Below are 16,325 nucleotides of genomic sequence, written 5' to 3' on the forward strand. Positions count from 1 at the left end.
CAGATTAAGTTCTGTATGTATTCATATGAAATGTCTTTGATTTGGGATTAATTTATTTAGACCATGGAAGAAATCCTACTGTTTAGCATAAACCAAATCATGACTTTTAGTCTATTCCTCCCTCATGAACAAAGTGCCCCCACTGTGATCCTCAGGGTATTTGCGCACATCTACCAAGCCAGTGCATGTCCTGAAAAACTGCAGCAGGTATATTCATTGGAGATGAATGGACCAAAAGTTACAATTCAGCTTCTGTGAAGCAACAGGATTTCAGCCTATGGATATAGGGCTAAATTCAACATCCTAACAGCTACAGTGGAAATTTCTCCTCCCATCTCTACCCAGCTTCAACTCTCCCCTTCACCAAAATCTAGAGGATTTCCCAGCCCTCTATAGCTGGTTTTGGAAACACACACGAAAGGTTGAAGTGGGATAGGGGATCGTGCCCCCTCATCCAGGATCCAATGGACTGTACCAATCCATCTGTGGGCCACCACCACTGGATATTGGTTGATATCAAAAATTTATCTTGGAAATCATTTTTCAGTTAAGCATAAGCATTCCCTTCAAAAATATAAAATAAGATATTTAAAGTTTTTTAACCAACACTACTTTATGGCATAGAACCACAGAATTGAAGGAATTCCAAGGGTCAACAGTCCAAATCCTTGCCAATTCCAGAAATAAAAACAAGTATTTCCTGAAGAAGCATTCACAAATTCTTGGGCATTTGGTCTACATCCAGTGCTAGTTGTTTGTCGAGACAAAGATGTTTTCTAACACTGGCAAAGTGATTACCGTATTTTTCGCACCATAAGACGCACTTTTTTCCCACAAAACAGGGGGGTGGAAAGTCTGTGTGTCTTATGGAGCGAAGAAAACAGATTATATTTTCCTGTTTTCTTCTCCTAAAAAATTGGTGCGTCTTATGGAAAGGTGCGTCTTATGGAGCGAAAAATACGGTAATTTTTTTGTCACATCTCATTCTAAAACTCTTCTCTTTCTCTATGAGTTGACTGGGCCTTTAACAGAAGGCAACAGATTATCAATTAAATTTGTTTCCTTGCTACAGCCCAGGACAACTATTAAAGCATTATTAGAAAAATAATGTATACACTGAGAAAGACGGGTCAAATATGATTAGCCACTGCATTCTCATAAAAAATGTAAAATAACATTAACACTACTCTCTTAAAATTAAAAAAAATGTCATTGTGTTGGTATGTGGACTTTATTTAGTGCAACTAGAAGAATTTTTTCTGACCCAATACTTTAAAAACTAGTAATAGGAAAAAAAGCCAGCATTAGATAACATACTCCTTTTTTTGCATCCTCATACAGAAGATGAAGCATTTAAGACAAAGTAATATAGTGAAGAAGGATGCTTGCATCTCAACTGTAAAATAAAAAACAAAATCTAGCAAGTATACATAAACTTAACAATAATGTCTTAGTATACAATAAGATCCATGATAATCTAATGATATTGTTAAAGGCCACTGACCTTACTGATTTACCATGAATATTCCTACCAAGAAAAAAGTAGGAAAACCTTCACAACTTAGGACCTGCCTATGAATGTACCATATAATTAAAGCAATATACTGTGGAAGAAGAAACATATTTTTATTTGTTTCAGCTTCCAAGATCTCTCCCTCCCTCTCCCTCTCCCTCTCCCTCTCCCTCTCCCTCTCTCTCTCTCACACACACACACACACACACAACCACCATCATCAACCACATAAAATAGCTATTTATTAAAAAATTACCAAAAAAACCCAACATACCTAACTGCATAAAAATATTAAGAAATCTATAACAAATCTATAAATCTATATTAAGAAATCATTGCTTTAATTGGGCAGTATCTAAATCAAAGAAATAAATTAAATAAATAAATAAACATAATGGATGCAACAGTTAGGATACAAGGAGCCATTTTCCACATGCCTGGATTTTTGAATGGTCTTTTTCTGAATATCATACAGTACTTCCATGGCCTATCACAAAGAGCTTTTGAAACTTCTCTTACTTTCAAGGGAGAGATTTGAGATATTAGCTTCTTGGGTGTGTGGACCTAGCTGCATTGTTCTTCAGAGCAGATATATCTTTAATATTCTACAAAGGCATAAAACAGACAACAAGAACTATGATCCATAAGAATACTAACCCAACCAAAAGACTATGTCTATAAAAACAAATTCTCATAGAACTGAATATGGCATGGCACACCATGATACAGCATGCTGTGGTTTTTGCTTTTTGTTCTGTTTGTTTGTTTGAGACAAGGGGCACGATAGATCATGTGAATAGAAAATTGGCCCCAGAATCTCTAGAGCTTGCTCACTCCTGGTCCATAGGACAGCAAACTAGGCCTGAACAAGGAACAGTTCTGAAAAAATAAGCAAGGGGTTGAGACACAATTTTCTGCTGGGTCCAAGGGCACAGTGAATCTTTGAATCTTACATTTGAATCTTCTCAAATTTCAATAGCACTTAAGAGTCCTTTTTCAAGGACAGTAAAATGGGTCTTTATCTGAGAAATCACTTTGATATGCAGCCACCAATATATTTTACGGTATGCAACTAATGGAGATAAATTGTCATGATTTCACTCAAGCTTAAAACAAAATGTTTTTGACGACAAAAAGGCAAGTAGCTTCAGTGGTATTCTGCTTCCCAGCACCATGTAATATACACATCTTACTCATATTCTCTTCATCATCTGCATCCATTGTCAAACACTTCTTCAAGCTTCTAGACTGATGTAGGTGTTGCTTTCTGAAAAACAAAGGACAATAGTTTTACTTCTTTAACAATACTTAAATATTTGAACTTAATGGTTGAAATCAAGTTGGTGCAACTCCACTGCGCAAATGATGATGATGATGATGATGTCATACCTGACAATGGAAACCTTTAATTTAATTAATGCTAAAACTTCCTATTTGAACCCCCTTTCAAGTTACAAGGTTATCTAGAGTTCCCTTCTGCACGGGAGAAGCCTCTGGGAGCTTTGGGATGGTGTCAGTAAGCCTTTAATATTAGAAAATCACCACTGCCAGTCCTACTGCTGGATTTGGACCACCACTGGTGATTTGGTGGCAATTTTCTGATATTAAAGGCTTCCTGTCCCCAGCCCTCTCCTAAATATCCTAGAGGCTCCCCCTGGGCAAAGGGGATCCATGGGAACCACAGAACCTAAACAAGAGATCTTAGAATTGTCACAGATTACAAGCTGAATATGAGCCACCAGTGTGATGTGGCTACAAAAAAGGCAAATGCTATTTTAGGTTGCATTCACAGAAGTATATTCTCCAAATCCCGCATGGTACTAGTCCCCCTCTATTCAGCATTGGTTAGGCCTCAGCGTGATTATTGTGTCCACTTCTGGACACCACACTTCAAGAAGGATGCAGACAATTTAAATAAGTTCAGAGGAGGCCAACAAAGATGATCAGGGGGCTGAAAGCTAAGAGGAAAGACTGAAAGAACCAGGCATGTTTAGCCTTGAGAAAAGAAGTTTGAGGGGAGAGCCTTCCATCCTTCCGAGGTCGGTAAAATGAGTACCCAGCTTGCTGGGGGGGCAATGTGTAGCCTGTATAATTAAAATTGTAAACCGCCCGGAGAGTGCTTGTAGCGCTATGGGGCTATAAGTCCAATCAATCAATCAATCAATCAATCAATCAATCAATCAATCAATCAATCAATCAATCAATCAATCAATCAATCAATCAATCAATCAATCAATCAATAATGAGGGCATTTTTCAAATACCTGAGGCTATGATACAGAGGAGGTGCAGGATCTGTTCTCAATCATCCCAGACACACAACAATGGGCTCAAGTTACAGGAGGCCAAATTTCTGTTGAATGTCAGGAAAAACGTCCTGTTAGAGCAGTACGGCAATAAAATCAATTACCTTGAGAGTTGGTGAGTGCTCCAACACTGGAGGCATCCTGAAGAAATTTAGACAACCACCTGTCAGATCTGCTTTGATCTGTATTCCTGCATTGAGCAGGAGTTGGACTCAATGGCCTTATAGGCTCCTTCCAACTTCATTATTCTATGACTAGGTGATAGAAAGTTTTAACATTGATTAAATTAAAGATTTTTGTTGCAATGTGATCACATCATCACCATTCCTGCATTGAGCAGGAGTTGGACTCAATGGCCTTATAGGCTCCTTCCAACTTCATTATTCTATGACTAGGTGATAGAAAGTTTTAACATTGATTAAATTAAAGATTTTTGTTGCAATGTGATCACATCATCACCATTTATGTGTCACCATTGAGCCAATTCCAGCCAATGTGATTATAACCAGAGCTAAGTACACCTCAGAATTAAACTAAATCAATAATTTCCCAATTTAGAGCTATTTCAAGTCCAGTTTAATTCCCAAAACATTTATTATTTGATTTTACCACATGTACATCCAACCCAAATTAAAAAACACACTAAAGGGTGATGTAACTGACATTTTCCTCATAATAGCCCTGGAATAAACACAAGATTTGACTGAAGGGCACTCTGTCAGCTTCACCATGGTCTAACATTCTGTTCGATACTCCAAATAGAGAGCATGAATACTATGCTGCATTTCTTCCTCCTACTTCACTAGTTATTTGTTGACTAACATAAGTGCTCCTGCCGAATTCTGACCCTCTGAAACAATATGCTAATGTTATACTGAACAAATTATAATTACATACTGAACAAACATTTGCATGAAAGCAATTATGGTGACTTTAAAGGGCAGGTCACTATTATTTTAATTTATTATTATGGTATTTTTACTGTGACAGAGAGAAGAGGAACCCAGTGTTTTTCTGCCTCTGTTGCCAAAATAAATCAAGCAGCTTTGGACTGGATGCATGAGGAAGAGAAGGATTTGCTGCACCTTAGGTAGCAAAATATCTTTGCCAGCCCTCAAATCTACTGGTCTTTGTTTTTTTAATGAAATACGTTTTGCATGAAATACAGAAGTTCAGAACTCTTCAGAATGTTATATACAATGTTGGTATATATGCCTCTCAGAAATCTCTCACATAAGTACATAAATAATTTAATATGTGATAGGAGCATAGAAGTGTACATCTGGAATATACCTAAATGGTAATCAAATCCAGCCCCAACAGTGCAAGAACCCATGGCTAAAGCATCCCTGAGGTGGCTATCCAGGGTCTACTTAAAAAGCTCCAGTGAAGGACAGTCCATCACTCCCTGAAGCAGTCAATTCCACTGTTGAATGGCTCTCACTCTTAGGAAGATCTTGCTAATATTTAGTCAAAATAGCCTTTTTTTGCAATTTGAATCCATTACTTCTGGTTCCCTCCTCCTGAGTTTGCATGTGTGTGTGTGTCACTTTGAATCCTGATTCTTCTTTCGATGTATTAGCTAACCTTCCAAATTTATTGTCATCTACAGATTTAATAAGCATCCTCTACACAGCTTTGTCCAAGTCATTTATAAAGATACTGAATGACCCCAACCCTGGAACAGATGTGTAGCTATCAGGTGCAACCCATAAACCAGCTATATATCCACTTAATTGTAGCATAATCTAGCCCACATTTCACCAGCTTGGATGCATGAATATCATGAGGGATCTTGTCAAAAGCTTTGCTGAAATCAAGACCAACTTATCTATCAAGTCTGTGACTCTACCTAATAAAGACTTAAGATTAGTGTGGCATGACTTGCTTTTGAGAAACTCATGCAGAGTCTCAGAAATCAAAATATCCTTTTCTAAGTGCCACAGACAGTGAAATCAAAATATCCTTTTCTAAGTGCCACAGACAGTTTAACAATCTGTTGTAGAGTCTTTCTTGGTATTGATGTCAGCCCAGATCTTCTTTATTCTTCTTTTTGAAAATGTTGATGACATTTGCTTACCTCCAATCTTCAGAGCCTTACCTCTTCTCCAAGAATTCTTGAAGAATTCTTGAGTTCTGAGTTTACATCTGCAAGGTCCTTTAGTATCCTTAGATGGAGTTTATTGGGACTTGGAAATGTAAATTCAATTAAAGTAGCTTGGTGCTTCCATACTACCTCTTTTATCTTGGGCCACGACCCTCTCACTTCCTCTTTTATTATGCTTGCAGGAGGTTGGGCATGTTCTCCTTTTTTGAGAAAACAGAAGGGAAGTAGGGGTTCAACAATTTTGCCTTCTCTCTGCTGTCCCTTCGTAATTCTCTCCATCTTCTTCATGCAGTGGATCTACCATTTCCTTGTTCTTTTTTTGCCTTGAATTCAGCTGAGAAATAACTTTTTGCTCTTTTTTACCTCTCTTGCAAGTTTGAGCTCATTTTTTAGCTTGAGCTTTCCTAACCTACTCTCTACAAATATTAGCTAACTTTTCATACTTTCCCTTGGTAATTTGCCCCTTCCAATTCTCTGGAAGTTCTTCCTTATTGAGTTGAAACGTTTCACTACTCATCCAAGTAGCTTCTTCAGTCTGAAGAGAGTTGGTAGGAGATCCCTGATGTATCCTCCCTGTTGGTATTACCCCCCCCCGTCTGACTAGGCTCATTAGATGGACAATAGACGGGGGGGGGAGTAAAAATCCCACTTCTGCAGTCCTTTTCCACCCATTATCATGGGTTGTTTCTGGTGGGTGTGGTCCTAATCTTTCTGGGGACCGATGAAAGCGCAGCATGATAAATAGGAGACAGATTGTGTCTACAGCCTCCACCCCTGTTGAGTGAGGGATTTTCTATATGCACATCTATGGCCTCTCTGATGCCTCTCTCAAACTATCTATCTTCTCAGTCCAAAATGAGTACATCTTGGTCATCAAATGAGTGTCCTTTGTCCTTCAAATGAAGGAACACTGCTGATTGTGGTCCTCAGCCATTGCCCCTCCTGTGGTGGGCCTTTCTCCTGTTTAGTGGCTGTTTGGGTTTCTCCACTGTAGAGCTCCGAACACTCCTCTTTGCATTGGACTGCATATACTATATTGCTCTTGTTGTGTTTTGGTGTCTGGTGTTTTGGGTAGACAAGTCTCTGCCTTAGTGTGTTTGTGGGTTTGAAGTGTACGGATTATGTGGTGCTTACAAAAAATCTTTTTGAGCTTTTCATACACACCCACCATGTAAAGAATTACCAGATTCTTCCATCAGCTCTGGGCTTCAGGCTGTTCCATTGTCCTCCTGGGTTGGTACATTGCCTTGTTAAAGGCCCATTTTTGATATCCACACGCCTTAAGGGCTATCTTCAGATGTCCATCTTCCTTCTTCTCGGCTTCTATGGAGGTGGGGATGTTTCTTGCTGTGTGGTTTAGCGTCCTGATGACCCCTAGTTTGTGTTGCAATGCGTGATAAGACTCAAACAGCAGGTATTGATCAGTCTGTGTAGGTTAGACCACTGTAACGCACTCTACGTGGGGCTACCTTTGAGGCTGACGTGGAAAATCCAAGTGGTGCAGAATGCAGCGGCCAGATTCCTAAGTGGAGCGAGAAGATACCATCACATCTCTCCTATTCTGGCCGCGCTGCATTGGCTGCCCATTAGGTTCCGCGTTAACTTCAAAGTTTTGATGCTTACGTTTAAAGCCCTAAACGGTTTAGGGCCTCGATACTTGGCGGAACGCCTTCTGCCACCGAGTTCTACCTGTGTCACCCGTGTGAGTCAGGAGGTGAGGCTGAGGAGCCTGACGCCAAGGGAGGCCCGGAAGGAAAAAACAAGAAACCGGGCCTTCTCGGCGGTGGCTCCTCGCCTCTGGAACAACTTACCTCCTGAGATTCACGCAGCTCCCTCGCTGGGTATTTTTAAGAAACAACTGAAAACATGGATGTTCAGGCAGGCCTTCCCCTTTTCCAGCTAATTCCTAATTATTCTTTTTCCTTTTCTCCTACAATATACCCTGTTTCTCGCCATCTTTGGGATAAATTTTATTTTATTTTTTACTTATGCAAATTATGTTATGTGATATGTTGTATGTTTACGTGTTTTATAGTGTGTGTTATAAGCCACCTAGAGTGGTCACAATTGACTAGATAGGCGGGGTATAAATGAAATAAATAAAATAAAAATAATAAATAATTTTCTGTAGATTTCTATTCCTTTTTTTTGTATTTTTTATTTTTTATAAGGGATAACAAAAAGGAAAAGGGAATTGGGATTGATGAGGAAGAGGGGAGACAATAACATACTTTCATCCATTCTGTACCTATTGCCATATCAAGATTTTAAATTATTCTATTTACTCTTTTCTGCCTTCTAGATTCAGTTCTCCTTTCAATATGTACTGTTCACAAGCTGCCTGTTGATTCTGTCCACTTGTTAAATAGATCCCATCTTTCTGTTGCCTTTTGCAAGGGATAGTCCTTCATGACTTCTGATAAAATGTCCATTTCGGCTATTTCCCGTATCTTTTCAATAAGATCTTCTTGTTTCGGTACCGTTGATCTTTTCCAATTTTTAGCATATAAAATTCTAGCTGCCGTAACTATGTATATAACTATATAATTCTTTGACTTATCTATATTTTCAGGTATCATACTCAATAAAAACAGTTCTGGTGTTAATGGCACTTTACAGAGCAATATTTGTTCCAACATTACATGTACTCTTTTCCAATATTGTTTTGCTACTCCACATGACCACCACATATGATTGTGATGATTTGTGTTTTTATGTGTATTAGAATGGGATATGTAGTCCTAAGATTGTCCCAATAGCATCCATTTTGATTTAAAGCCTGTTCTGTAGTAGGAAAGTTTTACATGCTGTTTCAGAGAAGCTTCGCTCTCTGGTTATCTCGTTGCTAAGCTGAGTAGAGAGCAGAGACTTTCGTAGTCAAAATAATTCTGCCACAAAGTATGATAACAACTGAAGCTCCATGAGAAAGTTAGGCGGGACAACAAGACCCAGGAGGGGGTGTTCCTTATGAAGAATTCTGGGAAGAAGAAGGAAGTAAGTGAGGAGTGGGAAAAGGATGGAGTTGGACTGAGAAAGGGCAGACACGTGCTTTTTCCCATAATGGACTATTTTTCCTACCATGGACTGATGGGAGTTAACTGGATTTCATCTAGCATCAGCCTATGAAGACCCAAGACACGTGAGATGGACTGGGTTATGCTTTTTAATAGTTAGCATAATTCTATTTCTTTATTTTTCCAGCTGGAGTGGGGGAGTGGAGTATTCCGTTTGACTTGATATGAAAATGTACCTACTGAACTATTTTACTATCAACTGAAACCTTTTCTAGAGCAATTCTTTTCAATAAAGCAGTAATGATTAAATCTGCATGCATTTGTTCTTGCACAGACTAGCTGAATGTCTAATTGGCCACGTGTGTTCGCTACCAAAGATTAAGAGCCAGATTATTCTGAGTATAGCTCATGGATTTGTCTGTGTGTGTTGCTTTCTTAATAAAGGGGATTGGCTTTTGAGGAAGAAGTTTAGACAGGACCTGGCTGAGACCTAAGTGGCTCTGCTCAGCAGTTAGAGGTTTGTCTGGATTTCGTACTCATCCCAGTCTCCGGCACCCCCATAAATCTCTTTGGAGATAAGGGGCTGCTTACATGGTGGCAGCGGTGGGATGAAACACGGGCTTTGATTTATTGTGTTTACTTTGGCTTAAGTTGAAAGCAGCAAGCGTCTCGATGCATGTGCTTTTCACAGCTGGAAAATCCCAAGCCTTGGCAAAGGGGTTTCTTCCACGCTATTTACTTTGAAGAGCTATAAATTAGCTATATTGCATTTTTCTTTTAAGCTAAGGGTCTTAATGAAAGACTTAGCTTTAAGCCAAGTCTGTAAGAACTAATGCTTTGGTTATGTAATTGGGCTGTTTAATGAGTGGACATTTTCATGCAAGTAAACGGTCACCCTTCTGAAGCTCCAGGGTAGGGCTGTTTTCTGCCAGAGTGTTTTATGGCTTTGCCCTCGCCCTACAGTTTCGGCTACAGGGGCAGGGAGAGGATTTTCCTTTTGGGTCAACTTGGCATCTACGTTAGTTGCAGCTTGCATGGAGCAACACTTAGAAGGAGAAGAATTTTTGGAGTTGCCTGGAGAGCAGTTTGTGACTCAGAGAAAAGTTAAGATTGGTGGTGCATCTGCTAGGCTGCCTTTGGTTAGTAAGGATACGAAGCCCTTGCATCAAGAGCTTTTGGAGGCTGTTGAGCACGACGTCTTGACTCAAAGTGGAGCTAAGCAAAGAATTACTTATGGTTCTTCACAACTAAGAAGGGAATTACAAAAGGGCAATATAATGGCTAAACTCCCAGCACAGGACGTCCAGGATCTACTTGGATCTGATCCAGATCAGACTTGGTCTAAGTTGCAACAGATGGATCAGGCAGAGGAAATGGCGAGTGCCAGCACTCCAGTAGGGAGGGCAGTGCCAGTCAGAGACATTTCTGATGGGACAGCAGGAGCAGCGGCAGCAGCAGCAGCCGGTGCTGAGGGTCCTGATCCTAACAAGAGTCTATCACCAGTGGATAAGTTAACCCTTATGTTTGCTGATTTTGTTGCTTGTCACACTCAATCTATTCATAATCAGAACATTGCTGATGAGTTGTTGAAGCAGTACAGAGAGAAAAAGGTGGAGCGTTTGGTTAATGAGCTGAAGGAAAAAGAGGAGTTTAAGAACTCAATAGCCAGTGTTGATAGAAGCAATCTACCTTACTACCATGATGGCGATGATATCTTATCATTTTTATCGTTATATGAACAAGCGTGTAGAGATCTTAGGATACCGGAGGCCTGGTACCTCAAGCTATTGCGTACTCAGTGTTCTGGGCAACTTGCCAACTTAGTAGCCAAATTATCTGATGAGGACCCTGACTGGCCTATTTTTAAAGAGGTGGTAAAGAAAAAATTTGGTTTCACTTCGGAAATACTGAGGCAGAACTTTAGAAAACTGAAAAAGCAGCCTAATGAGTGTTATTCTGCACTAGCTGACAAAATAGAACATCTAGGTGATCAGTGGTTGAGCTCCTTGGGCGCCAGTACTTTTGAGGATTTAAGAACTGCGTTGTACATGGAGCATTTTCTTAATTTAGTGCCTTCAGAAATAAGGAGTACTTTGTTGGAGAGAAACTACAAAGACTTGCAAACCCTTGCTTTAAAAACTGATGAAATTTTCTCCTTTAAAACGCATGAACCTGCTGTTAGGGCAAAAACTGCACCAGTAGTGCCTAAGAGACAGAGTCAGCCTGATTTTAGAAAGTCCTTTTCTCAAGAACCCAGGCAAAGTTCATTTGAGCAACGCAGGAGCCTAGCTCCTAGCCAGAGTAAAACACCTCTTAAATGTTTTGAATGTGGTGGCTCTCATCTGCGACGAGATTGCCCAAGGTTGAATGTGCCAGCTAGCCAAGTTAAGGAGCCAGCTAGAAAAACACCTGTTCCAGCTCTACGCAGATCTAAAGCAGGCACTCCCAAGATGGCGTATGTAAGTTCTGTGCCAGCTGGAACTCAGCAAGTGCCAGCTGCCAGTAATGCAGTTTCTGTGCCTCACCAGTCAAGCATTGTGCCTTCACAGAGTCAGGAAGGAGTTAACGTAACTGTAACCCCTTCGCAAGCCAGTGGAATGCAGGCAGCAGTAAACCAATATGTGCCTAGAGTTTTGGACTTACAAATTGCTTCAATTTCCTCAGAAATTGTAAAAGAGACTGCATCAGGAGAGAAGTTTTCTGTTATGGATCCTGATTGCATAGTACCAACTACACAAAGGGACTGGGCAACCCGCACATTTTCTGAGGTGGTTTTTCTTCACACACCTGGAGGTGATATGGCTTTAAGTGCTTTTCGTGACTCAGGTGCCGACATTTCTTCGATAAGCAGACATTTTCTAGACCCCACCTTGATCTTGAACAACCTGAGGTGTCCAGTAAAAACTTATGGGTCTATAGAGACTGAGCAGAAGTATGTCGCTTTGGCTTATGTAAAAATTACCTACAAGTCCTGGTCAGGTGCAAAACATATTTTAACCCATGAGAGAAAACCTGATTTTCTTCTTGGAAATGATCTTGCTTTTTTGGATCACATGCAGAGTCAAAATGTAGCTTCAATGTCGGTAGTCACACGTTCTCAGAGTAGGGAGATGCATGATCCTGAACTGGAGCAGGAATCCACTGAGGATAGCTCAGATGGAGACCTTACCCAACAGCAGCCTCTTGTGACCAAACCAGATAATGCAGCTACAACTGAAACTACAATAGAGGAGGTGATACCTAAGGGATCAGAGGACTTTAGACTGAAGCAACTTAATGATCCCTCTCTAGCTTCTTTGAGGTCACAAGCAGACAACTATGCTGAACGTCCTGCGCATCAGCAAGTTAGTTTCCTGTGGGGAGAAAATGGACTTTTGTACAGAGAATATTTCCCCAAATCCAACTTAGATGCCCAACCTGTTCAACAGTTAGTCGTGCCTACTGAATATAGACTGAGAATACTAGAAATGGCTCATGACCATCCGAGTAGTGGGCACCAAGAAATACAAAAAACCCTAAAGAGGATTTCTCAACATTTTTACTGGCCTGGTATTTCAAAAACTGTAAAAGACTATGTCAGTTCTTGTGACTATTGCCAACGCACAGGCCATCAAACTGACAAGGTAAAGGCCGAAATGCAGATTATGGAAATTCCTGACCAAGTGTTCCAGTGTTTGCAAATGGATGTGCTAGGACCTTTTGTTCCTACTAAATCTAAGAAGAAATACATCATTTCTTTCATCTGTTCAGCCAGTAGGTGGATCGAGGCCTACGCTATTAGCAACCTTACAGCTACCACCATAGCCAGAATCATCGTGGACTTGTGCTCGTGTATTGGAGTACCATCCAAAATAATTTGTGATCAAGCAGGAGCCTTTACAAGTGAACTTATGCGTAAAATCTGCGAGATAAGTGGAATAACCATCAGTTTTAGCACGGCCCATCATCCTCAATCTCATGGTATGGTGGAAAGAGGTCAACAAACTTTGCTTAGGATGATTAAAACCTTGACCCAAGAATATGGAAACATTTGGGATGAACTTTTGCCTTTTGCTTTGTTTGCTTACCGTAGCTCAGCTCATTCTTCACTAGGTGGCTTTTCTCCAAGTGAGGTGGTGTTTGGAAGAAATCTACAAGGACCATTGGACTTCCTGAAATCCGATTGGGAAGGTGTGGTTAAAAGTAGTACTGTGCCAGTTGCTGATTTTGTTAGAAAACTTCAAGAGAAACTCTTGGCTGTCCAGGAGTTGGCCAGAGACAATTTGTTGGACGCTCAAGCAAGTCAGAAGTTCTTCCATGACAAGAGATCCAGACACAGGGAATTTTCTGTGGGTGATTTGGTACTTGTTCCCTTCTAAACTAGAAGTTGTCTGGGAAGGTCCAGGTGAAATTGTTCAAAAATTGGGAAATGTCAATTATCTTGTCAAAATGTTGGATTCTAATAAGAAACCTGTTCTTTACCATGTCAATAGTTTGAAACTGTACAAAGATAGATCTGCAATGGTTTTTCAATGTCATGCTGAATATTTTCATGCTGCAAATGAACCTATTGATATGTTGTCTGAATTGCAAGATGCAGGTACATGGTCTGATAATCTTGTTTTAACAGGTACCGTTGATCAGAAAGAAAGGTTGTTTCAAATTTTAGAACAATACCAAGATGTGTTTTCAGATAAACCAGGTTACACCAAATTGATCAGTCATGTGATAACTACTGAGAACAATGCCCAGCCCATACGGTCTAGCCCATATAGAGCAATTGGTAATCACGCTATCCAAATTGAACAAGAGATACAAAAGATGTTATCTTTGGGGGTGATTGAACCTTCATTCTCCCCTTGGGCTTCTCCGGTGGTTCTGGTGCCAAAACGTAACGCTCTGGGTGAAATTCTTGAGGAAGTAAGATTTTGTGTTGATTACAGAAAGTTAAACAGTGTTACTGTTCCAGATCCATACCCATTGCCTAGAATGGATGATTTAATTGAACATCTTTCAAAAGCTAAGTTTATCAGCATTCTCGATCTAAAGAATGCTTATTGGCAGCTCGATTTGGCTGAAGATTCACGAGATAAGACCGCTTTCATTACGCACGTGGGAACTTTCCGTTTCCGAAGATTGCCATTTGGTTTGAAGAACGCTGGTGCGTCATTTCAAAGGATGATAGACAAACTTTTACAAGGTTTACCTTTTGCAAGTGCTTATCTTGATGATGTTGCCATTTTCAGTTCTGATTTTGATTCTCACATGTCTCACATTGAAACTGTTTTGTCCAGACTTCAGCAAGCAGGACTGACAGTCAAAGCCAGCAAATGTCAATGGATGCAAGGAAAAGTCATGTACTTAGGTCATTTGATTGGGCAAGGAGAAATTCAGACTTTGCAAGCTAAAGTACAATCTATTAATGATTGGCCTATTCCAAAAACTAAGAAACAGGTACGCTCGTTTTTGGGCCTAGCTGGCTACTACAGAAAATTTATTCCTGATTTCAGTCATTTGGCTTCACCTCTGACAGAGCTCACTAAGAAGAGACAGCCTGTCAAGGTAAAGTGGACACCAGAGTGTCAAGGTGCCTTTGATGCTTTAAAAGCTAAGATTATGGATGCACCTATACTGAAATCCCCTGATTTTGACAAACCATTCATTCTACAAACAGATGCCTCTGAATTAGGACTTGGAGCAGTTTTGTTACAGCAAGGAGAAGATGGGAACCTTTACCCTATCTCATACTTCTCTAGAAAACTCTTGGATAGAGAGAGAAGTTACGCAGTACCTGAAAAAGAGGCTCTTTCTATATTTTGGTCTCTCAATTTACTTAGACCTTACCTATGGGGGCGTAAGTTTACACTCCAAACAGATCACAGAGCTTTAGTTTGGTTGCAGAAGATGAAATCTCACAACCAAAATGTGTTGAGATGGAGTCTAGCATTGCAAGATTTTGATTTTGAAGTTCAACACATTCCTGGAAAATTGAATGTTGTGGCAGATGGTCTTTCTAGAATGTACTGTGAAGATTCTTATGAACCTGAACGTTGAAACAATGTATTCAACAGTGTGCTATGTTTCAGTATTGTAATAGTTAATCTGTAGTTGAATTTTGAGATATAACCAGTTAATTACTTTGAATTACTTTTTAGTTACTTTTGCTTGATTTCTTAAAATTAGATCAGATTTACTGCTCTGAATTTTAACGATAATCAGGGGGGGCATGTGATGATTTGTGTTTTTATGTGTATTAGAATGGGATATGTAGTCCTAAGATTGTCCCAATAGCATCCATTTTGATTTAAAGCCTGTTCTGTAGTAGGAAAGTTTTACATGCTGTTTCAGAGAAGCTTCGCTCTCTGGTTATCTCGTTGCTAAGCTGAGTAGAGAGCAGAGACTTTCGTAGTCAAAATAATTCTGCCACAAAGTATGATAACAACTGAAGCTCCATGAGAAAGTTAGGCGGGACAACAAGACCCAGGAGGGGGTGTTCCTTATGAAGAATTCTGGGAAGAAGAAGGAAGTAAGTGAGGAGTGGGAAAAGGATGGAGTTGGACTGAGAAAGGGCAGACACGTGCTTTTTCCCATAATGGACTATTTTTCCTACCATGGACTGATGGGAGTTAACTGGATTTCATCTAGCATCAGCCTATGAAGACCCAAGACACGTGAGATGGACTGGGTTATGCTTTTTAATAGTTAGCATAATTCTATTTCTTTATTTTTCCAGCTGGAGTGGGGGAGTGGAGTATTCCGTTTGACTTGATATGAAAATGTACCTACTGAACTATTTTACTATCAACTGAAACCTTTTCTAGAGCAATTCTTTTCAATAAAGCAGTAATGATTAAATCTGCATGCATTTGTTCTTGCACAGACTAGCTGAATGTCTAATTGGCCACGTGTGTTCGCTACCAAAGATTAAGAGCCAGATTATTCTGAGTATAGCTCATGGATTTGTCTGTGTGTGTTGCTTTCTTAATAAAGGGGATTGGCTTTTGAGGAAGAAGTTTAGACAGGACCTGGCTGAGACCTAAGTGGCTCTGCTCAGCAGTTAGAGGTTTGTCTGGATTTCGTACTCATTCCAGTCTCCGGCACCCCCATAAATCTCTTTGGAGATAAGGGGCTGCTTACAATGATAATAGCTTCCCACTTGTGATTCACATTTCCAACACTTATTTGATACATCTGTATACATCTTTGACAATTTTTCTGGGGTCATGTGCCATCTATAAAACATCTTATATATATTCTCTTTAAAGTTCACCGATCTTGTAAGCTTTATGTAGATTTCTATTCCTAAGCTTCCATTAAATCAGGGGTCTCCAAACTTTTCAGTTTGAGAACTACATCATATACTTTATATATTTTTGAGGGCCAAAGGGGGGGGGGGGAAACAGTTTT

At 40.0% G+C, this 16,325-nt stretch overlaps 1 protein-coding gene across 11 annotated transcripts in view; it reads right to left on the reverse strand.

Moving 5' to 3' along the window:
- Positions 1 to 16,325, reverse strand: part of ADARB1 (adenosine deaminase RNA specific B1) — a 134,313-nt gene that overhangs the window by 70,472 nt on the left and 47,516 nt on the right. For 5 of the 11 annotated variants that reach the window (XM_078378481.1, XM_078378485.1, XM_020809208.3 and 2 more), the window contains exon 2: positions 2,707 to 2,780. Coding sequence is in view for 6 of the 11 variants with exons in the window: in XM_020809205.3 (XP_020664864.1) it covers positions 2,707 to 2,780 (74 nt within the window). In the remaining 5 variants the exon portion in view is untranslated. Of the gene's footprint in view, positions 1 to 2,032; positions 2,119 to 2,706; positions 2,781 to 3,776; positions 3,866 to 16,325 lie in introns of all 11 variants that reach the window. The other 6 variants (XM_020809206.3, XM_078378479.1, XM_078378480.1 and 3 more) reach the window with 3 other exon arrangements.

The sequence above is a fragment of the Pogona vitticeps genome, chromosome 1, assembly GCF_051106095.1.
Source record: "Pogona vitticeps strain Pit_001003342236 chromosome 1, PviZW2.1, whole genome shotgun sequence".
Lineage (NCBI taxonomy): Eukaryota > Metazoa > Chordata > Lepidosauria > Squamata > Agamidae > Pogona > Pogona vitticeps.